Below are 23,790 nucleotides of genomic sequence, written 5' to 3'. Positions count from 1 at the left end.
TCCCCCCCCCCCCTTCCTACACCCCTAGTTCCAGCCCCAATGGGCTCAGCAAATACTGTGCATAAGAGATTGTACTTTTAAGGGTGGGTTATAAATATTGCAGAATAACGTGCTGGATGCATCGATACTCTGATAACATATGAAGGAAGTGGAGCAGCTAAAACACAGCTCATCTTGTGGCTCATGTACAGGGGTACTCATTATAATAACACAACACACACAGCTCTTCCACTGGGAACCTGCCATATACAAAGCAGCCCGACTCCGGGACCCATTGGACCTGCTGCATGTGTTATGTGCCATCCACCTCCCAGATCAACCAGTGGACCATTTGAAACTCATATACACCAAGTGTGCACAGCCCCTCGCCCACCTGTGCCGTTTAGCTGATGGGGGTGTCAGACAATTTTTTTTAAAAACATGGCAAAAGGTGTGTGCTGATGAGTGAGTGTGGCGAGTAATAACACACTGTGCTGCTCATCTAGTGATAGATATATGTGTGTGTGCCTGGGTTGGGTGTAACAGGCTATCTGTATGGCTGACCAGGCTGTCTCTCAGCCCTCGAGCCAATCCCAGGCTGCCTTATAAATTAATGTGTGCAGTGTGTCGGTGCATGTACACTGTGTAAAGCACTGTACTGAGCGGCTCGGAGCCCCCTCTCTATACCGCCCCTGGCTCGTCTCTTCCATGCAGAGGAGAGAGTGCACACTCACATTGCACTCTGACACGCAGAGGCAGGGAGGAGGAGGAGGAGGGGGGGAAAGAGAGTGAGTGAGAGAGACGAGAGGTAAGTGCACACATTGAATGCCACCCCCAGCCTTTGCACGGAGCTGCCTTCCTTCAAACACTTTTTATTCACTTAAAAGCCGCTCGGGTGCGGGGGGAGTTGCAGGCAGCCTGTAGGGTGGGTGCAGGGGAAGCTATGTCAGCAGCTGCTACCTGTCCCGGTGACAATTTTCAGTCACTTTTTGGGGCCGGTAGAAAGTTGAGCTGAAAGATGTGTGAATACAGTGCGAGTCCGCCTGCTGCTGCCTGCGCTCTGCCCCCCTCCTCCTGCTCCCTGTGTCTCTAGGCCGGGAGGTGACTGCACCGCTCGCAGACACTGGGCTAGGCCAGTGGTGCCAGGCTGCTCCACCAGCCCCTGGGTGGTGGGGTGGGGGCGGGCACTCACAGGGAGGGGGGGCACAGGAGGAAGGGTGCACCAGCAAAGAAATGGTGCCATCCAACACACACTACAAATTGTATCATGTAAACAAAATAAAATAGCATCCCCCCTCCCAAACTTTGTAAGTAGGGAGGAAAAGTGCAGTGTGTGAGTGCATTGCATGGGGGGGGGGGGGGGGGCTGCTCGTGTTATAAGTCAGCAGCAGAGACTGAGCTTGTTCTACCGCCGCTTCCTCCTCCTGCTTCTTTTTTTTTTGGTTGGGGGGGGGGGGGGCAAGTAACCCCCCAACCAGGGCACATGTGGTAGATAAGTATAGAGATGGGGTCAGGGGAAGGTGGTGTGGGGTGCAGTCGTGGGGCTGGTGTCAGAGCGATTGGGGTGTGGGGGCTTATGTTATGTCAATAAGTTGAAGGTGGAGAGATCTGCTGATACAGACACTGACAGGGAGAGAGAGGGAGCTCGGGGAGGGAAGGCCTCGCTGTTTAAAGTCCTCTTGGGGAGGTAAGTCGTGACATGACGGAGTCGTGATGACAGAAAACTTGGAGGTGATGCACCCTGGCATGATCTGGGCCCCCTAGCTGAAAAGCGCCGGGTCATAGCAAAGACACCCAGTTTATAGCAAGGATCACATCGTCTGTACAATTAGAGGAACCACAATGTGCTTCTCCTCCCTCCTTCTTTCTCTCTTTTTTTTTTTTTTGCAATGCACTAGGTAAAGGAGGAGAGAAAAAAACTTGCATGTCACAAAAAAATAATAAGAGGAGATATTTGCAGCTGTGTGGACGGATCACTGCAACCTCACGATCTTTTATATATTTTATATATATATATATATAGATCTCTGAAATCATGGGTGTTTTTTAATGGAGGTTTGCTGTCCAAACGGATCTAGTAACGAGATCCAGTTCACGCAGGAGGTAAAAACGAAACGATGCAAGAATAAAGCTGAGACAACATGTACGGGAGAGAGGGAGGGAGGCAGAGAGATATAGGGAGAGAGACGGCAGAGAGATATAGGGAGAGAGACGGCAGAGAGATATAGGGAAAGAGACGGCTCTTTAGCTTTTCCTCTCTACAGAGGACATCATCACTTGCACAGTGGGGGGCTGGGGTACATCATGCAACTTAAATCTGCCACTTTGTACCAGAAATAAGAGCACAAAAGTTAGTTTATTTTTTAATTGAATGGTAAAGAGTCCCGAAGTGGAGGAGCACGGGAGGGTTGGTGTTATTTATGTATACGGTATATATATGTATATATAACATATGTGACACTGGTCACTGGCCTGGGGCTTTGAAACCATTGCATGCCCTGCTAATGACACGTCCAGATCAGCAGCCACACTGAGATACACACAGCAGCAGCAGCACTGAGATTCAGCACAACATGCATACAGTACACACACATGCACCATAGAGGAGACCTGCGCCCAGGGGGGTCTCCTGCAACCTGAGGGCGGGGGGGGGGGGGGGGGCGGTGGTATGATCAGGCACATGAACCACGCGCAGGGATCCGGGGGCCCACGGGAGGCATTTCCTAGCTTATCAACCACGGATCGTCGCCACTTTTTCTACGGGCTGCTCATGCACCGTGCATTATTATTATTATTATTATTATAAATGCTATTGTTGTGAAGGGGGCGGGCAGGGCGGACAAGACCACCCTCCTTCCTGATTGCACAGTGAGGTGTTTGCAGAGTTTGCCGGGGTGAGCTTTGCACTTCATTTCCCCCCCAAAGCAAGATGGACTCTCTCTGTCTGTCTCACTGTGTGTCCCTCCTGTCTCTCTCTCGGTTGTCTCTCTCTCGGTTGTCTCTGTCTCATCAGCCTTTAAAGATCGACATTTTGCACTGAGATGCAAACACGATCCTCATGCAACCGAGATCCCTGTATTATCTTCCCATCTCTCTCTCTCTCTCTGTCGACATTTTTTTTTTAATCTTTCTCAGGAGCAAAGAACAAAACAAAAAAATCAGATCCCCGTGACCGACTTTGTGGGGTTTTTAGTGCGCCCCCTGGTTTCTTCCCAGCCCCGTAATCTGAGAGAGAGGGGGGGGGGGGGGGGAGATGTGAGTCGCAGGCACCCAGTGTTGTTGAGGTTCTGGTTGTGTGTCTGTGCCCAGACTTTGCAGTCATTTATGATTAGGTTGGTGTGGGAGGGATGGGAAAGACGGGGGGTTATTATTACCTGTAACTGCTACAAACGTTGCAACATGAGCAGCCTCATGTCACATTCACTGGGCATTCAGGTCTCAGAGAATATATATATATATATTTCCCCTATTCTGGACCATGGGATCCTGATCTAGAAGTGAGAAAGATTTGGTCCCTCCCCCCCCAAGAAAAAGTTGTGGAGGAAGACACATGAGAAGCAAAGTACTGTAATACATGTTCAGCACCATGTTTGCATTGTATACGTCTTTCCTCTTTACATTCATTGCATTTCAATCCTTGTTTCCTATGGGAGGAACTACAGCGGCTTTGAAAAAAATGAAAACCCAGCATATGTATCTAGGTTGGTACTGCTAAAAAAATATCACGGTATAAAGCTCAATAAGGGGTGTTGAAAAATGTGCAATTGACAAATACATGCATTCAAGTGCCGTGTCAGGGATTGTACATGCGACCCCAGGGTGACATTCAGAATAGTGGATAGAGATGGTAAATTGAGAGACCAAAGGCTGATCATGGGTTGCAAGCTTGGGGGGATTAAAAACTCTGAATAAACTTCCTTCTGCAAAAGGAGGTGAGAATATGACCTCTTAAAAACTGACAAAGTGTATATATAGGTTATATATGGCTGAGTAACCAGGGTTATTTAAAAATCAATGTGTATTTGAAGCCTAAAGCAGGTGTTTGCTGCAAAACAGGTCTGCTGACTGACCCTAAAAGGCATACTTTCAGCCCCTTTTGTGTTGCAGTTTAACGTTTTGGGGAAACCTTTAGGGTGGAGCTTGTTCCCAAATCCTTCCCTTTATTGTGGCACCATTTCATTTTGAGTCTCATGTGAAATGCGTCGGTTTCCTACCTCTTTCAAGGTCCCGTCCACTTTTACAAAACAATGAGCATCATGACTTCAGTTTCGTGTCATAGATAATTTCTGGTTCTAATTTTGATGCTACAGTGTCCTGCAAATCTGAATTGTGAGATTCCTGCAAACATGAGTTGCAAATAATGTATTTAGAAGTTTTACATTTCTGATTAAGGCTGTGATTTCTGTGTGCTTTGCAAAACTGTTGAGTACCTGTGCATTGATGAACCTTTTTATTTGGTACTTTATAGGTCACACTCCCATGACAAAGACTTCAGGACAGATTCATCTTCCTGTAATTCCATTTGCCTTCCTTGCGTAAGTATGTAAACTGTGAACACAGGCAGATGACTATGACAGTGACAGAGGGGCAAAGACATGTTTAATAAAATGCACACAGTTCTCAGCTCAAGATTTTATGAAGGTAATGTATGTTGCTTGCAGTTGTAGCAGATAACCTACTGTAATTTCCGTAATGCATATCTGCCACTTATATTAGATACTGTTTAGCAATGGACTTATAATATGAATAGAAGGATATTAACAATGGACCTAAACATATTGGTTGTTATTCCACATCAAATTTAGCGTTCTGCGAATTCCGATTCAGAATCTGCAGAAAATTAATATTTTTATAATTTAAAGGGGCAGAGTAAAGCAACATGTTTAATAGTGTGGGAAATGTGTTTGACAGCTGAGGTACAGAATCCAAAATTGTAATGAAATAAAAATGGGAGAATGAAGAGGTAAGTGCTTTCATCTTATACCGCAGAACAATTTCCTAAAACATCAGTTGGCTTTTTTTTACCGCATTTTAGGGATTTCAAATACTGTATTGCTACATCCCACTGGTAATGATAAATCACGTTTTTTCATATTACTGTATAAATGTCAATTGTGGGTCCTGGTAACAACGCAACATATCCCACATAGTACTCAGAATATCACAGGATTTAAGTAGGTTTCAGTGACAATGTATGCTTTTTTAGAAGGTTTTAAAATAAATTCTTACATAACATTTAAATTAAAATCTCTTGCAGGGGCTCCCAATGGTAATATTCAAGTAAACTTTTGTAAATTTTATGCACAACAGAATATGATGTTTTTCAGAACCTAAAGCATCAGTCCGCTGTTGCTGTGTTTTTTTTTTTTGGGGGGGGGGGGGGGACTTTTTGATCACCTGGAGTGTCCCTGGGCTTATACAGTACGTGGTCCCTTGACTTTTGGGGTTTCTGAGATATCACTCCTTTTGTCCATTGAAGGGAATGGGGGGAAGCGGCTGTTCCTCCTGGTCCTGCTCGATCCGGAGCAGCCTATAGAAAACAACGACATCAGTGCAACAGCATTTGGAGATATTGCAACTTTCTATTGGTGACCCAGTGGCCATGTTTGTAGTTTTGTCGGTGTCAAAACCAGCACAATACTACAAATATTTTGAAAACCCGGGGAGTCTCGAAAAGTTGGGGGACCCCAGATCAGCTCGACGGAACCTCCCTTTTAACGTAATTAAATCCCCAACCTCTCAACCCCCCAAAAACCCTCCCCCCCATTACCTAACTTGGAGGGGATTGGTACTTTAAAGAGTTTCAGTGCATTACTACATGTGCAACTACACACTGCCTACTGTATATTACAGAAAGGAGGAATTTCAGGTTTTGACTGGCATTTTTTTTAGTGACTCAAAAATATAATTTTCAGGTGGTGGAAGGGGGAAGTGTATGTATGTATGTATGTTTGTATGTATATAAACAAGAAAAAAGTAGCACTAAACCAATGTATAATAATAGTGATAATAAAATAGTGTACAGAGATATTAAAGTGGTAGTAAATAAAGATTCTATAGAAAACGTTAATTTGAATCCGTGCTAAATATAATATAATTCTGTATAAAGTAATTAACTAATAATAATAACCACATACAAAGACGAAAATATCAATATAAAGTAAAAAGTAGATACATGTTCAAACCAGTTCCAAAGTGAAATGTCCGTGATTGTGAATATAGAAGTCCAGAAATGATGCTGCTGTTCTTATGGAGCTTCACTGCTGCTTCAGGGAGGATTGAGCCAAATCACAAAGTTAAACTTAAAAAGAAAAGAAGCACATGCTGCATAGTGCAACTCGGTTAAAACAATTGAATAAAATATGAAAGGCACACAGACCTGCACTCACAAGAGGAGTAATGCAACGCGCATGTCAGAGTAACAACTCTACATCCACTGTGGAGGGTTCCAGGAGGACAATCAGTGGATGTCGGTTGTCCGTTTGGTGTACCGGTGCTGATCTCCATCCTATCCACAGTCTGTTGCAGTAGAGTTGTTACTCTGACATGCGAGTTGTATTACTCCCCTTGTGAGTGCAGGTCTGTGAGCCTTTTATATTTTATTCAATTGTTTTTACCGAGTTGTGCTATGCAGCTAACGCTTTTATTTTGTTTTCATTGTATATGTATGTGTGTATATATATGAACACAAACACGTTTATAAGTATGGGATACTTATTTTGGAGGAGATGTGGAAATATGTTAAAGAAATAAATTGTTTCTAGCAGAAAGTTTATATATTTATACAAGTATAAATAGTACTGTATATTTAAAGGTAAGTCTAGTTCTGTAATGTCATTCTAAGTCCATATAACATAGGAAGCACTGAGGTTGTGCATAGTTAAGTTAGGTTTTGTATGTGACCTGCTTTGGTGTTCACAAGTATTTGTGTAGGTGGGGGTACATTATACAAAATGCCATTTTGCCATTAGTCTGGTCAAAGAGGGGACTGGCATAAAAATGTAACGGATTCTCTAATTCCTTGCATGTAATTCCTTCATAAGCAAGATTGATTCATAACATGGAGGCATTTTGTGAAAAGCTTTTGTTGCCTCAGCCCACAGTGAATTACTTCTGGGCTTTCCTATTTCAAAGTAGAAAGGGCCAAACTTTCTTATAATTGCTGCAGAGGGCCACTGTCTGATGTGGACATGAAACACGAGTGAATAGCAAAATATTAATCACCCCCTACTCTCCATTTTGTTCCTGACCACTGTCGTTCATCACCTTTCATATTATACTGTGACAGCTCTGATTTCCAGTGCACTGGATAAAGTATTTATTGCGCTCGTACTACACCTAGGAGGCATTATAGCAAGGGTGGGCAACTCCATTCCTCAATGGCCACCAATAGGTCAGGTTTCCAGAATAATTGGACTTTGGGGAGAGCTCAAATTTAACCTCTTAATATTTTGTGTGCTTAAAACTTCTGAACGAATCGTCAGATTTTAAACATAAAAACAAAGTTGGAAAGGGAAATAATATATTTCTTAAAACAAGTTACAAAATGTAAATCATACAGATTTAAGATATAAGTGTAACAAATATGAATGCATTACAACCAGTAACTGTAAAATACTTAAATTTTCATCTGCATATTCACAAATGCTGTTTTACAAAAATGAGCACAACATCTCCTTTACAAGGAATGCATTTGTTAAATTGTGCTACAATTAAACTATGATTCAGTCTTATGAATGTAACACATATACAACATAGAGTATTACTAAATGTTTAGCATTAACTCTAGAACTCGTCGTAATATAAACTAGAAAGCTCTGTATTATTTTGAACAATTTCGAGCAAAGCAGCAAGATGAGGTATATAGGGAATTTGGAGAGAAACAAAATGATCTTTATGATGACATTTTAGACACTGAATAATGTAGTTTGTGTGGCATTCTTTATGGTGCTGTATTTCAATATTAAATCATATACACATAGTATATAATTAAAATTAAATGGTTTGCATACAAACTTTTTTGAAAAGTCAAGTGCAAATGTAGAATAACAATGATTATTATAATAATAATAATAATTATTATTATTATTAAACCATTGCTTTCTCACCTCTTTCTTTCTTGGTTAATAATGTGGAAAGATGTATCTGTATTTTCTAAAGCCAGTGTTGCTTTGGGAAAACACATGCATTGGGGTAGACAGACCGATTCATTAATTAAAGGTAACACATATTCAGTGGGAATGTAGCAAAATTGAAATACATTAATGTTGAGTAAACATTTTATAAGTCTCCCACTACTCATTTTTTAGTTATGTTAGTAATAGATGGGAAAAGTCAAATGTATTTCATCTTTTAACATTTCTGTAAATTCAACTAACGTGGGACATTTTTCTGGAAGTAGCTCACATGTTTTATACTAGAAACCCATTTTGCGTGGCTGTGCATGTTTTTATACACAAATTGTATTCTGAATGGTGTTTGCAGTATGTTTCTCATTTACAGAAAAATTAATGTGAAGTAATATTTTTTGAGAGAGTTAACTAACAGAATGGTGATTTAAAAAAAAAAAAAGAATTGTTTCAACTTATTCCTGGATATTGTCACTTTTAAAATGCGTAAAACATACAGGACACCTGCAAGCTCATATTGAAACCCCAAAATAACCACAACATATATATATAAGCATATAGGTGTCACAGAGGAGTGCTACTGAGCATGGCGATATATACTGTATTTAAAACCAGAGACAGAACATGAAACACAGACAGAGCTCAGTGCACATCCAGTGAAACCTATACACGGTACAATGCCTAAACATATATGTATAGATATCTATTAAATAAAATGGTCTTTTAGTTTAACATTTTGGCCAAAGCGTTGTAAGCCCCTGAACCACTACACGGCAGACCACATCTCAAGGGTCCCTAACACTAATATAAATTCTTAATAACCTGTGCATTGCCAGGAAGAATGATTTATAATAAATCTGTCAAAATTAGTTGCATAGTTCTAAGTCTGATTGAAGCTTTTATTAACCTGTACATTACCAGGAAAAGCACTCTGTATTAGATTTGTCACAATCATACTGCAAGCAAGCAAGTTCCCCTGAGAGTGGGAGATGCTATGGAGTGAGCTTTTAACCTTTTAAATGTGGGAGGGGGTGAGCTTCAACAAGATAGGAAGAGCCACCTTCCAATCAGCTAAGACCAGCTGAACAAGATTTGTAAAACATACAGGACACCTGCAAGCTCATATTGAACCCCCAAAATAACCACAAGATATACGTTTAAAATGCTATAGAATTATTTTCTCAGTTTGGTATGTCGCTAACTGGTTGTTTATTCTGTGGTGCATGTTCTACTGATTATAGACAAGCATTCAGACTTAAACTTTAGGAGCTGTAAAGCATATGCTAAATTAAATATAAAATGAAGATTGGTGTCTTTTTATTAATATACTCAATCTTTTATATCAGATAATTATTTGTTTAATTCCATCAGAGTCATGGGCATTAAAGACATCAGGAAAGTTGTATGCAACAGATAAAGAAGAATGAGTGGCTCAGTGAGTAAAGACAATGCCTCTGTAAACAATAACATTGAGCTTGAATTGGGAACCTGGTTCAAGTCCTGGTGTTAGCTCCTTGTGGCCTTGGATAAGTCCCTTTTATCTCTCTGTTCTTGGCATGGGCTGTGTATGTAAAAATGTGTATGTGCTGCGTACCGGACTCTATACAGTAATTGTGAAGCCCTTTCAGTCCTATTAGGAGAACAGCGCTATATTTAATAAAGTTATTATAAGAGTTTTTGAAAACTATCAATAAATAACGGGTATGTCCCAATAAATACTCGGAAGAGTATAATAGAATTTTTAAAGTTGTTTATTTAGACTTAGAACATTACACAAACAAACTGTATGTAAAATCCACACAAATAAGGTTACCCGCTGTGGTATTTTTGTATGGCAAAATTAACTGGATCACGGAGAAAAGTACATTTCTATATCTAAACTACAATAAAAAATTCAGCTTTTAAAAGAAATGGGGTAGAAAATGAATTTATACACTCCTAGTTTTTCAGTTCTATTCCTAATAATTTCATAATCACTACTGAAGCAGGGCTAGTTATACTTAATGTTTTCATAATTGAACTATATGTCAAAATAAATATACATCTTAAACATGCCAGTTCTTTCTTAATAAAAAATAAAATGTGAGTGCTTGGGATTGGCACAAGGGAACTATGTATAAAATCAGAAGATCGGGTAGGATTTAATGTAATAGAGTTTGTAAGGGAAATTAACAGAGTAGGTGAGCAAGAGAGCCCATTACCTTCCATCAGTAACAAGGTAAGTCCAGTGCATCCAGAGATAACTAATCCACATATCAGAAAACAGTTGATAGAAATGGCCTCCTTAAGTGTTGATTGTATTATTAATTTTCCACACAGGGGAGACTAGTGCCTAGTGCTGCCTATGGCAATCACACAAATAGCCAAAATGGCACAAAAAACATCTCCCCGATATTAATAGATAACCACCCAATAGGTGATATATAAAGGCTATGACAAAAACTTGAAATTTGCTTTGTAGATCTCAGTTGCAGCTTGTCTGTCCTTAATCTCCTTCTTGATGAGGTCAAAGTAGCGTGCAAGTTCTGCCTGAATCCAAAATTGTAATTAAATAAAAGTGGGAGAATGAAGATGTAAGTGCGTTCATCTTATACCGCTGAACAATTTCCTAAAACATCAGTTGGCTTTTATATACCGCATTTTATGTATTTAACAATAATATATCGCTACATCCGACTGGTAATGATGGATCACGTTTTTTCATATTATAAATGTCAATTGTGGGTCCTGGTAACAACGCAACATATCCCACATAGAACTCAGAATATCACAGGATTTAAATAGGTTTCAATGACAATGTATGCTATTTTAAAAGGTTTTAAAATAAATTCTTACATAACATTTAAATTAAAATCTCTTGCAGGGCTCCCCATGGTAAAATCCAAGTAAACATTCGTAACTTTTTTTTTGTACATTTTATGCACAACAGACTATGATGTTTCCAGAACCTAAAGCATCATTCCGCTGTTTCAGTTGGTTTTGGGATCGGGACTTTTTGATCACCTGGATTGTCCCTGGAGCTTATACAGTACGTGGTCCCTTGACTTCTGGAGTTTCTGAGATATCACTCCTTTTGTCCATTGAACAGGAACAAATGGAAAAAATAGGCAGAGGGGGCTCACATGTATAAAACATAGATCCTTGCCTTGATAAAGGGCTTTTCTTGCCTGAAACGCGTAGGTGCGTTCACTTACTATGTTGGGTTCCATTATGATCCAATAAAGATCTATTATTTATACATGTGAGCCCTATCTGGGTCTCTTTATTTACATTTCTGCAGTGCTCTGCCTATTTTTTCCATTACCTTCCATCAGTTTATATATTCTACATAAAGTTTGGGTTTGATTTGAAACCTTTCATTACATATTATTCTTTCTAAATTATACCTTCAATGGAACATTGTGTCAAATGTCTTTACTCCTCCATTGTAATGTGAAAGAGACAGCAGTTGCTGATCTTTTTGGTGAATGGAGAAGGGTATTGCTAGTGGCAGTCTATTGTTTTAGTCTGTCATTATAGCATTGCCCAAAATTGTTTGTCCTGGAATTGGCTATTTTAGGGTTTTCAATTGCTATTACAAGTCACTTCCTCTATTCTGTCATGCACTGAAACAATACCGGGACACAAATTAATGTTCATGAATGTCAGTGCTTTTTATATTTCCAATAATAAGTGCTAAAATAATTCATGCCGATTAACAAATGTAATTTGTCTCGTGAACACGGGCCTCGTGTAATTAAAATATCTACAGTATGTTATTTAACTACTATAATGGTTACAGACTTGGTGTATATGAAAAGGTCCACCCACCGTGCCATGATGGTTATAGATGCAGTTGACTGTTGGCTGCTTGACAATCTCATTCTTTTGAGCATTAACCCATTACGATGGCCAGGGAACTAACTACATGTGATATTAAAGATCCCAAGTGGGACTTTATTGACCATAAAAAAGGCTGCACAGATTGATGGAATATCCAGTAAGTCACTCAGGTGCATAGTGTGGGTTGGCACGTTGTGTTGTTGTGTAAAGGTGCTTTGTGTCAGTTTTGATTGTTTTAGTGTCATTATGATGGGGAGGATGCCACTTGCAGCAGAAGTTTGGAGCAGACGTTTGAAGACGTTACTTGGCCACACATGATAATCAGATGCATCTTTTTTCATATGTTTTGTCATTATTATTCTTCCTTTTGTACATGTCATTGAAGCCACCAGCTGGTGTTAATCTAAGAAAGTAGCATGGCATGTACAGTATAACACCTGAAAAAATATATACTTTATAGGTAGATTAGATGCACAGGTTAGAAGAGAAAATATAGAATAATTGCTGCGTTTTGGACATCTTCTGCTTCAGTGCCCCCCTTCATATATTTAACCTCAGCTAAGGAGCGGCCTGCAGTGTACAATTCACTTATACAGCATATGCTAAAGAATTTACAGAGAATTCAAAGGAACGGCACTAAAAATCCCTAATCCTAATCTAAAGATATTAGTGAATGTTAAAAAAACAGTAGTAAATCAGAACGCGATAAGATTAATGACGAACAGTAACATTAATAATCAATTAGGCGAATTACTGAATTACTTATATAGATGGTAGTTTTACATATTAGTCATTTGGTTAAAAATGTTAATACAGTATAATCAAATGTCTCTCTCCCTGCAGCCTGACCAGTGACACCCCCCAGAAATCCTTTTTGTTTTTTTTAGTTACCCAAGGACTGTATTGCATCCATTTGAAAAATGGTTTAATTATGCAACCCAAAACCTTATGGACCTTCGGACTAATAAAGTATTTCTATAGAGCTGGATCTGCTGAGACATTAGCACATGGTAGTGTGGTTGTGGTAACAAATGACGTTTTCTGCATACAGTATGTGTACACCTGTGATGTAGAAATATTTTTGAATTAAAGTGATTGAGTCATTTTTGCATCTATTCTGGTGTGCTTGTTGGCTAGGTGGTGTGCTGTAAGTATAGAGAGGTAACGGGCTCACCCCCCAGCCCCATGCATCTATTGGCCAGTGCTAGACTGAAGTTAAACTCTTTTTGTATAATACAGACAATATTGTAGCGCTACAAATGAACCCTTAGTGCGAGCTGTAATGATGGGCTATTAAATGAATCTGTTGTGCAAACAATGCACCATAGATGAAAATTTGCCAGGTGAAATAGGTCAAAGCCCACCTATACCTGCACACAATAAGTAAGCAATATTAAATAAAATAAATGATATAGTCATACCAAACAACGAAAAGGATAAATAGAGTCCATAGACGAAGGATAGTCAATCCGACCAGGAGCAAACTGCAGCTTCAGTGATGGTGTTGCCACACGGTATACCTATTGAAAGAAAAAAAGCACAAGCTCCATAGCGTGATACCGTAAGGACATGTAATAAAAAAATGGAAAAAGGTCCCTTGGACTTGCACTCACAAGAGATCTAATAATAACAGCATACATGAGATAAAATCTCAATGGTGGAGTCGTCAATACCAGGGTGTGCAGCAATCCATTGATATACAAGCAAAGGCGTCCCAATGTACTATATATTGGAGGTGAGCAGGCATGGAATAACAGCTGAGTTTAGTGTTATTCCCCCAGCCCCCCTCCTCCCTGCTTGCCTCCTAGTTCCTGCACTGTGAGATGTTACTTTCCATGCCTGCTCACCTCCAATATATAGTACATTGGGACTCCTTTGCTTGTATATCAATGGATTGCTGCACACCCTGGTATTGACGACTCCACCATTGAGATTTTATCACATTTATGCTGTTATTATTGGATCTTTGTGAGTGCAAATCCAAGGGACCTTTTTCCATTTTTTAATTTTTTTTTATTAAACTTCCTAACGGTATCACGCTATGGAGCTTGCGCTTCTTTTTTTCTTTTTGTATAATGTTTGTATATCTTTATATAGCGCCATTATGTACATAGCGCTTCACAGCTGTAATACACGTGACATAATATAACACATAATGGGAATAAGCGCTTCAGACATAAAAGTAACAATAGAAAAAGGAGTACCTGCCCCGAAGAGCTTACAATCTAAGTGGTTAGTGGGGAAAACTTAGAGGAATTAGGAGGAGGATGTTCTGCAAGGGGTCAAGGTCGATTGTATGAGGTGTGTATTATCAGCCACAGAGCTACCCATATGCTTTATTAAAGATGTGTACTGTACATTTTTGGGGAATGGTTTACATTTTTGGCTGTCAACAATAATTTTGGATGTCATACCTGTAGTTTTGAGAAATTGATCTCGTGACCAAAATAAATTAGGTAAAGATTGTAAAAACTTAGCAAGGCATGTGTTTACCATGGATATGATAAAATTAAAAATAAATGATTTTGTTCAAAGTTTTGGTAGCTGTATTGGTCATGGAGAAATGTAGATTTGTTGTATGTTGTGTTACCCGTTAGGAGACCAATATGAGGGGGGGGGGGGTCATAGATGAAATTGCAGTGTACAAAGTTTTTTTTTAAAACCTCAGAGGTCTCTTCTTCAAGCGTACAAGTGTTTTTTCTTCAAGTGTTCAGTTGGAAAAAAAGCCTGTGAGGTTTTGAAAACTCTGCACACTATAATCTCATCTATGAAGATCATGCTGGTCCATCAAAGGTATCACAGATTTCAACAAATCAGAAACATTAATTAAAACATATTTAGGGAAAAAAAGTGTCAATCACCTACATTTAACTACTGTATTAAACAATTCGTTCACTTTGATCCATGGAGGGACTGCAACTTGTAAAGCTGCAGACCAAGCAATATCCCACATGTGTTTTTTTTTAAATCAGCGTTGTACTATGAGAAAATCTTGTAGCATATTTTTTTAAAAACAACTCTGAATTACATTTTTAATGTATTATAATGTTACAAGCATTTTTTGTTTGTATAGCAACCATTTACAAAGTCACATGCCCTTGCTCCTCTGAAACAGACTCTGGCACCCCCCTTTTTGAGCCCTTCCCTCTCTCTAGCAGTGCACCAATTGTATCTAGTGACTGCCTGCTCACATGCTCTTCCCCACATAACTTTGCATCTTTGGTCCTCTCGTGCTGCACTGACAGCCATTTAGTGAACCCCTGAGCCAAATCTTTGCCGATTGATCACAAGAGAACTGATCGATCGACAACTTAGCTAATTACTTATCATTGTGTGGATTGTATTGATGCACAGATTAAAGGGAAAACTGTTATTTATTTTTATTTTAACGGCAGCTTGGACTGCTGCTTTTTAAAGGTTTGTGGAATTGGTGGCATACAATGAGTTTGTTTTTGCAAGTTATAATAATGAAAATGACAGACTGTCAAGACCACTTTAGTGAAAACCATCATCATACTTTGTGAACAAACACCTATCACAGTATGCAATACTTCCTTAAACCCTTCCTCTTGCTTCACAAAAGTTATAGACTGTTTGCCCATTCTAATTGCACTTTAACCTTTAATGACCGGGATGTAGTAGAGCTTAACAAGGGAAAAGAACCACGTTTAGACTCTACATCAATAAGGATCTGCTGGAGAATTCATTTGGTATTTCAAAAACTTTGTCTACACTTTGGTATAACTGAAATTTGATTTTGTTTTACAATTGAGATCCGCAGTCCATTTCCATGTTTATCTTGGAAGACCATACCGAGGTAGAGAGATTGATACGCCAAGGCCAATGAACACCACAATAATAAAACATGTAAAACTCTCTTCCTCTCCTGTTTCAGAGGCACCAAAAGACTATTGTGTTTTGTCACATTCATTTTGGGGAGAGAGAGAGACAGAGACACCGATCCTAGTGTGATATCAGAGTGACAATTTAATAAAACTTGGACTTGTAACAAATTTAAACTCACAAACATCCGAATATAAGAGGCATTATATGAGTAAAACTCACGCTCCAGCTGCTGCTTTGCAAGTGCTGCTCAGTTCCGAGTTCTCCGAGTGTCCTCCTCTCAGATGGTGTCGCCCCTTAGGTTGTACTCCGGCAACTCGTGGATCTGTAAGAGAGTTCCTATATGCAGGGGATCCCAGGCACTCAATGAACAGCAGCTCCTCTCTCCGGCGTTCACACAGATTAAAAGCAACTGCTCAGAACCTAGACACGTGACCCTACGCGTTTAATCAGACTAAAGCTGATAGACGATACCATTCTGTGGCTAACGAAATGCTTTTATTTGTGCTAGCTTTCGAGATACACTGATCTCATCTTCCGGCGGTGTTACATTGAATAAAGCAAGAAAGGTTTTTACTTAAAAACAGTGCATCCTGGAATGGATCTGACTGAAGCCTATCCCTCCCCCCATTGCACTATTCGATTTATGACTTAAGGTGTTAAATGGTCCCTGAATGTTAGTGATGTAAGAGTACAGTATGTGTGTATGTATACATCTACACTAATATATAGCTATATATATCCTGTGGGTAGGTTTACTAGCTATGCATTTTAACCCAGGCTGTGCTCAAAAGATGTGAAATGCAGCAAGCATTCGCTTATAGGGGACCATGTTATATGATTTTGAAATAAAAGGTGGCACTGTGTGCTCATTTGCATGTAATTTCCCAGAATCCCTTGCTGCAGTGGAAGCGCTGGGTGATAATGGTAAAAGGCAGGGTTGCAGACGTGTCTAAGACATGTAAATGAGCATACAGTAATATTTCCATTTGCTATATGCTTTACTGTGGAGGGTTTTTGTCACTTTTTACACACCATAATAAATAAAGTGTGTGTGTGTGTGTGTGTGTGTGTGTGTGTGTGTGTGTGTGTATATGTATATGTATATTTATATTTACTTGCTTTCGTTTTTATTTTATAGATAGTCCTTTCTTGGGCCAAAGGGAACTTATGGCAATGGTGTGTTTGATGGGTTAAACATCTGACGAGAATTTGTATTTGTATTTTTTAGTTTTCATGTTCCTGTAGGAACCAAATGGCTTGGCTTGTTTTTACTAATTTTATCTAACCTTCTTTTTTTTTTCTGACAAGACTGTTTGTAAATTATTGTATAGACAGGTACATTTTTGATTCAGTCTTCTTCTTTTTGTTGTATTTTTTTATAACAAATGCATGCTGACATCATTAGCAAAAGAGATAAAAAGGAAGAATACTAATTACCGGATAACATTAGATTTATATTGACCCAAAGAAAATAGTATTCTTTCTTTACATAGGAAACAATTAAGTGGTGGAAAAAATGTGCTTTACCTTCTCTGTGCTGAGCATGTTATTACCCTCTCAGTGCTGAGCATGTTATTGCCCCTGAGTGCTGAGCATGTTATTACCCTCTCTGTGCTGAGCATGTTATCACCCTCTCTGTGCTGAGCATGTTATTACCCTCTCAGTGCTGAGCATATTATTACCCTCTCAGTGCTGAGCATATTATTACACTCTCAGTGCTGAGCATATTATTACCCTCTCTGTGCTGAGAATATTATTACCCTCTCTGTGCTGAGCATGTTATTACCCTCTCAGTGCTGAGCATATTATTATCCTCTCTGTGCTGAGAATATTATTACCCTCTCTGTGCTGAGCATGTTATTATCCTCTCTGTGCTGAGAATATTATTACCCTCTCTGTGCTGAGCATGTTATTACCCTCTCTGTGCTGAGAATATTATTACCCTCTCTGTGCTGAGGATGTTATTACCCTCTCTGTGCTGAGCATATTATTATCCTCTCTGTGCTGAGCATATTATTACACTCTCAGTGCTGAGCATGTTATTACCCTCTCTGTGCTGAGCATGTTATTACCCTCTCAGTGCTGAGCATATTATTACACTCTCAGTGCTGAGCATATTATTACCCTCTCTGTGCTGAGGATGTTATTATCCTCTCTGTGCTGAGAATATTATTACCCTCTCTGTGCTGAGAATATTATTACCCTCTCTGTGCTGAGCATGTTATTACCCTCTCTGTGCTGAGCATATTATTATCCTCTCTGTGCTGAGCATATTATTACACTCTCAGTGCTGAGCATGTTATTACCCTCTCTGTGCTGAGCATGTTATTACCCTCTCTGTGCTGAGCATGTTATTACCCTCTCAATGCTGAGCATGTTATTACCCTCTCTGTGCTGAGCATGTTATTACCCTCTCTGTGCTGAGGATGTTATTACCCTCTCTGTGCTGAGCATATTATTATCCTCTCAGTACTGAGCATGTTATTACCCTCTCAGTACTGAGCATGTTATTACCCTCTCAGTACTGAGCATATTATTACCCTCTCTGTGCTGAGCATGTTATTACCCTCTCAGTGCTGAGCATGTTATTACCCTCTCTGTGCTGAGCATGTTATTACACTCTCTGTGCTGAGCATGTTATTACCCTCTCTGTGCTGAGCATGTTATTACCCTCTCTGTGCTGAGCATGTTATTACCCTCTCTGTGCTGAGCATGTTATTACCCTCTCTGTGCTGAGCATGTTATTACCCTCTCTGTGCTGAGCATGTTATTACCCTCTCAGTACTGAGAATGTTATTACCCTCTCAGTGCTGAGCATATTATTACCCTCTCTGTGCTGAGCATGTTATTACCCTCTCTGTGCTGAGCATGTTATTACCCTCTCTGTGCTGAGCATGTTATTACCCTCTCAGTACTGAGAATGTTATTACCCTCTCAGTGCTGAGCATATTATTACACTCTCAGTGCTGAGCATATTATTACCCTCTCTGTGCTGAGCATGTTATTACCATCTCAGTACTGAGAATGTTATTACCCTCTCTGTGCTGAGCATGTTATTACCCTCTCTGTGCTGAGCATGTTATTACCATCTCAGTGCTGAGAATGTTATTACCCTCTCTGTGCTGAGCATGTTATTACCCTCTCTGTACTGAGAATGTTATTACACTCTCCTTGCCGAGCATATTATTACCCTTGAGTGCTGCAGACATTTTTGGTGCAAGTAATGTTGATACCACAAAGACACTAATATTCTTAATACAAACAAATCATTAGACAAATCAATTACAACAGGGGGGCGCAAACTTTTTCCCTGCGCCCCCCTGCCGGCAGTTCCCCTCTCTCCGCCCCCTTCTCCCCCCCGCTTACCTCGGCTCGGCGTCATGACGTTATGTTGCTATAGCAATGTGACGTCCCATGCACTTGCGTTGTCATTTGCCGCTCCCCCGGCACTTAATTAAGTGCTTTGGGGAAGCACGTGGGGCCTTTGTCAACCCCGCGTCCCCCGCAGTCAGTCAGGGGGCGCGCGCCCCAGTTTGCGCACCGCTGATTTACAGTATGCTTTTTTTTTAGCAGTTGCTATAGAGTAGCAATCTACACGTGGTGTAAGGTTACTTTTTCACAGGGCACAGAAATTTCAGTTCAAATGCGTTAAAAAAAAAAAAGTATAAAGTCAAGTGAATGGGTTTAGATAAATTATTAATCAATATACACAATCTATGTTTCCTTATGTTCCTCACCCTTTAAGATACTAGAACATCTAAGCATATTCTTTGTAAATAAATGCTCCAGCCGTAAAAGAGCACTAGAACTAGTGACACATCCAACATTAAAAATAAAAGTATGCTTTCCTTTATTTAGCGTGGCATAAAAATATATTATATAATATTACATCTTCATAATGAATATCATTTGTAAAACTGGGATGAACTGGGTTCATTTTCAGTGGTGTTCGCCTATTTCCAAAGTGATAAAAAAAAATGCTTGGACCTTATCACAGGGGCTGCCACTGTCAACAGTCTTATTACATTAGAAATGAGTGAGTTCTGATATTCGTGCCAATAACAAGGCAAACTTCATTTTCGAACAAGCTTTCTTGTGGCATTTTATTCCCTTTAACGCTGCACCGCACTACCGATGCTGCCATTTTGTTTTGACATAAGGGAGGGTGTAGTGAGGAGCACAAGGGCATATATATTGTAGAAGAAGTGATTTCCCAAAGTAATGAATACGATCTACCACTCATTTTAGTCTTCTTAGATTACAAAAAAAAAGATTTGATTCTGTCTACACCTCAGCGGCCCTAGATGCATAAGAAGACAAAGTGTTGAAGAAGCGTACATTGATACTATAAGACAGGGGTCCCCAACTCTAGTAGTCATGAACCCCCAACAGGTCAGGTTTAAGGATATCCCAGCTTCAGCACAGGTGGTGCAGTTGAAGAATAAGGGAATGATTGAGCCACCTGTGCTAAAGCAGGGATATCCTGAAAGCGTGACCTGTTGGGGGATGGTGGGGGGGTCGTCTTAATGACTGGAGTTGAGAACCCCAGGTCTAAAGAACATTTCCGAAAATGCCATATCAACTATTGGATTGAGGACATGGAGACACAAGAAAGATATGGATATGTGCACCGCTGTGCTACATGGCGATACCATGTAACCAAAGCTTTTCACAGCACTTGAAGAATTGTTCAAAACATGGAATTAGGAAGAAACAGGAATCACAATCAACCGTGAATACTTGAATCGCCTACAATTATTTACAGTTGACATAATTATTTTTCCATAAATTCAGAAGACCTTCAGCATCGAATCAGAGAACTTGCTGAAGTAATTGAGAATGTGGGCCATCATATGAATCTCAACAAGACCAAAGTGCTGTTCAACAAATGTGTCAACCCTATAGAGACTGGAATAAATGGAATAGAACTACTATAGAATAACTTAAACTATGGAGTCTATGTGTCAAGAAAGTGGGTTGCACTGAACCATTTATATAACAACATTTACATTTTTTTGTTGTGTATTTCAACTGTTGTAGAATTTGGCGCATGCTGCGGTATTTTTCAGCATTACACAATTAGTTTCACCACCTTGCAGGTGACAGAGAACCAACACAGATCATTGGGGACGTCTTCATTCAGCAGTGGATTGACAAACTGAAGATGATGATGATGAGGATACTATACAGTATACATATATGTATGTATGTGAGCAGAGAGATACAATTTAATCTGTCCTGTTTCTACTTTCTATTAGCATATTAGTGAACCAGTTCCAGGTTAACATCCTTAGACCCGAAGGGGGGGAATATATATATTTTAAATATACCAGACTGCTCAGGGCTTGTTGAAAAAACTCCGAGGAGCATTTTTAAAGACAACCACAAGTGCGTATCTTTAAATACCCTTCCCTCTTCCCCTATGCTAATCAGCATCAAGCAAGAAAAAAATAGAAATATTACTTATGTAGCAGATCAAGAAGACGATTTCTGGTCAGGCTTAGAAGACGTGCCTAAAAATTCTGCTGCAAGACTAAAACCTACAGTACTCTGTTTCTAGATTGGTGAAATTATTTCAATAACAGAATTTTACATGAGGACTACCCCTTTTATATACTACGAGTAAAAGAGAACTATTTGGAGCCCTTTATACATATTGGGTATGATTTACTTACGCTGTCCACCCTCCAGTGTCTACTGTGAAAGAATATATATTCGGTCACAACAGTGCTGATAGCGAAGATGATCAAGGTGAGGAAGAAGGACCACAATCTATATAAAACAGGACTGAGTCCCTTGTTGCTTATGGGAACCAATAATAACTCGCATAGCTTACTTCTTGTGATATTTTTTTAATAATCAACCACATATTTATAATCTTTATTTTGCTAAATAAATTGTAAATAACAAATACTTAAAAAAAACAGCAAAAACATTTCCAGATGACATGAAGTTATATATTTTTTTTTAATTCAATTCATGTTTTCCCATAATAAAGAACCAGAAGCAAAACCAAACGATCATCTCTATATTAAATGTCAATTAGGGAAAAACCCTAGACAAATGGTGACATTTTTGGGGAGCAAACCCCACCAAAGATTAAAAGAGGGACCAAGCGAGGATAATTCTTCAAACTACATAGGACCTGAGAAACCAACCCAGTGCTAGGGTCACCCACCACAGTCATAAATAGAGATTTCTAACCCATTGGAGAAACCAACAGACATCCGGAAGTTGTGGGATTTCACAGATAGAATCCCTGACCCAATATCTAATGGCTGATGCTCACCTTTAGGTTTCAAGAGAAATCTGTAACCTTCCATATTTTGTGCAATACTGCTAAAAAGAGTCCCTCCTATAATGTAACTGTTACATTATGCAGCACCACAACGGGACTATTAGGTCAGTAACTGTTATGCCATGCAGCACTCAAATGGTTAAAGATGATTAAATCTTCCTAAGGAAGCCAAAGAAATACATTAAATACAGTTAGGTCCGGAAATAATTGGACACTGATATAAGTTTTTTGTTTTTTTGGCTGTGTACCACAATAAATTCAAGTTACAGTTAAATAATGAATATGGGCTTAAAGTGCAGTCTCTCTCAGCTTTAATTTGAGGGTATTCACATCCAAATTGGAGGAAGGGGTTAGGAATTACATCTCTTTAATATGTAGCCCCCTCTTTTTCAAGGGATCAAAAGTAATTGGACAATTGACTCAAAAGCTGTTTCATGGACAGGTGTGGGCTATTCCTTCGTTATTTCATCATCAATTAAGCAGGGACAAAGGTCTGGAGTTGATTACAGGTGTAGCATTCGCATTTAGAAGCTGTTGCTGTGAACCCACAACATGTGGTCAAAGGAGTACTCAATGCAAGTGAAACAGGGCCTCCTTAGGCTGCAAAAAAAAAAGAAAATCCATCAGAGAGATATCGGGAACCTTAGGAGTGGCCAAATCAACAGTTTGGTATATTCTGAGAAAAAAAGAACGCACTGGTGAGCTCTGCAACACAAAAAGGCCTGGACGTCCACGGAAGACAACGGTGGTGGATGATCGTAGGATCCTTTCCATGGTAAAGGAAAAACCCCTTCACAACATCCAGCCAAGTGAAAAACACTCTCCAGGAGGTAGGCATATCATTATCCAAGTCTGCCATAAAGAGAAGACTTCACGAGAGAAAATACAGAGGGTTCACCACAAGGTGCAAACCATTCATAAGCCTCAAGAATAGAAAGGCCAGATTAGATTTTGCCAAACAATAGATAAAAAAGCCAGCCCAGTTCTGGAACAGCATTCTTTGGACAGATGAAACTAAGATCAACCTGTACCAGAATGATGAGAAGAAAAAAGTATGGAGAAGGCTTGGAACGGCTCATGATCCGAAGCATACCACATCATCTGTAAAATACGGTGGAGGTAGTGTGATGGCATGGGCATCAATGGCTTACAATGGCACTGGGTCACTAGTGTTTACTGATGATGTGACAGAAGACAGAAGCAGCCGGGTGAATTCTGAAGTTATAGGGATATATTGTCTGCTCAGATTCAGCCAAATTCAGCGAAGTTGATTGGATGGCGCTTCACTTTACAGATGGAAAATGACCCAAAACATACTGCGAAAGCAAACCAGGAGTTTTTTAAGGCAAAGAAGTGGAATATTTTGCAATGACCAAGTCAATCACCTGATCTCAACCCGATCGAGCATGCATTTCACTTGCTGAAGACAAATCTTAAGGCAGAAAGACCCACGAACAAACAACAATTGAAGACAGCTGCAGTAAAGGCCTGGCAAAGCATCTCAAAGGAGGAAACCCAGCGTTTGGTGATGTCCATGCGTTCCAAACTTCAAGCAGTCATTGCCTGCAAAGGATTCTCGACAAAGTATTAAAAATTAACATTTTATTTATGATTGTGTTAATTTGTCCAATTACATTTGAGCCCCTGAAATAAGGGGACTCTGTATGAAAATGGTTGTAATTCCTAAACGTTTCATACAATATTTTTGTTAAACAC

General features: G+C 39.6%; 1 protein-coding gene across 7 annotated transcripts in view; it reads left to right on the top strand.

Moving 5' to 3' along the window:
- The first annotated feature begins 606 nt into the window (after positions 1-606).
- Positions 607-23,790, top strand: part of BBX (BBX high mobility group box domain containing) — a 164,150-nt gene continuing 140,966 nt past the window's right edge. For 2 of the 7 annotated variants that reach the window (XM_075590084.1, XM_075590087.1), the window contains exons 1-2: positions 607-787; positions 4,448-4,514. Coding sequence is in view for 2 of the 7 variants with exons in the window: in XM_075590089.1 (XP_075446204.1) it covers positions 4,615-4,620 (6 nt within the window). In the remaining 5 variants the exon portion in view is untranslated. Of the gene's footprint in view, positions 788-1,616; positions 1,667-2,851; positions 2,874-3,551; positions 3,681-4,447; positions 4,515-4,550; positions 4,621-23,790 lie in introns of those variants that run through there. The other 5 variants (XM_075590085.1, XM_075590086.1, XM_075590091.1 and 2 more) reach the window with 5 other exon arrangements.

This window comes from Ascaphus truei, chromosome 3 (assembly GCF_040206685.1).
Source record: "Ascaphus truei isolate aAscTru1 chromosome 3, aAscTru1.hap1, whole genome shotgun sequence".
Lineage (NCBI taxonomy): Eukaryota > Metazoa > Chordata > Amphibia > Anura > Ascaphidae > Ascaphus > Ascaphus truei.
Note: the sequence above shows the minus strand (reverse complement) of the source record. Positions and strands in the feature narration are given on the sequence as shown.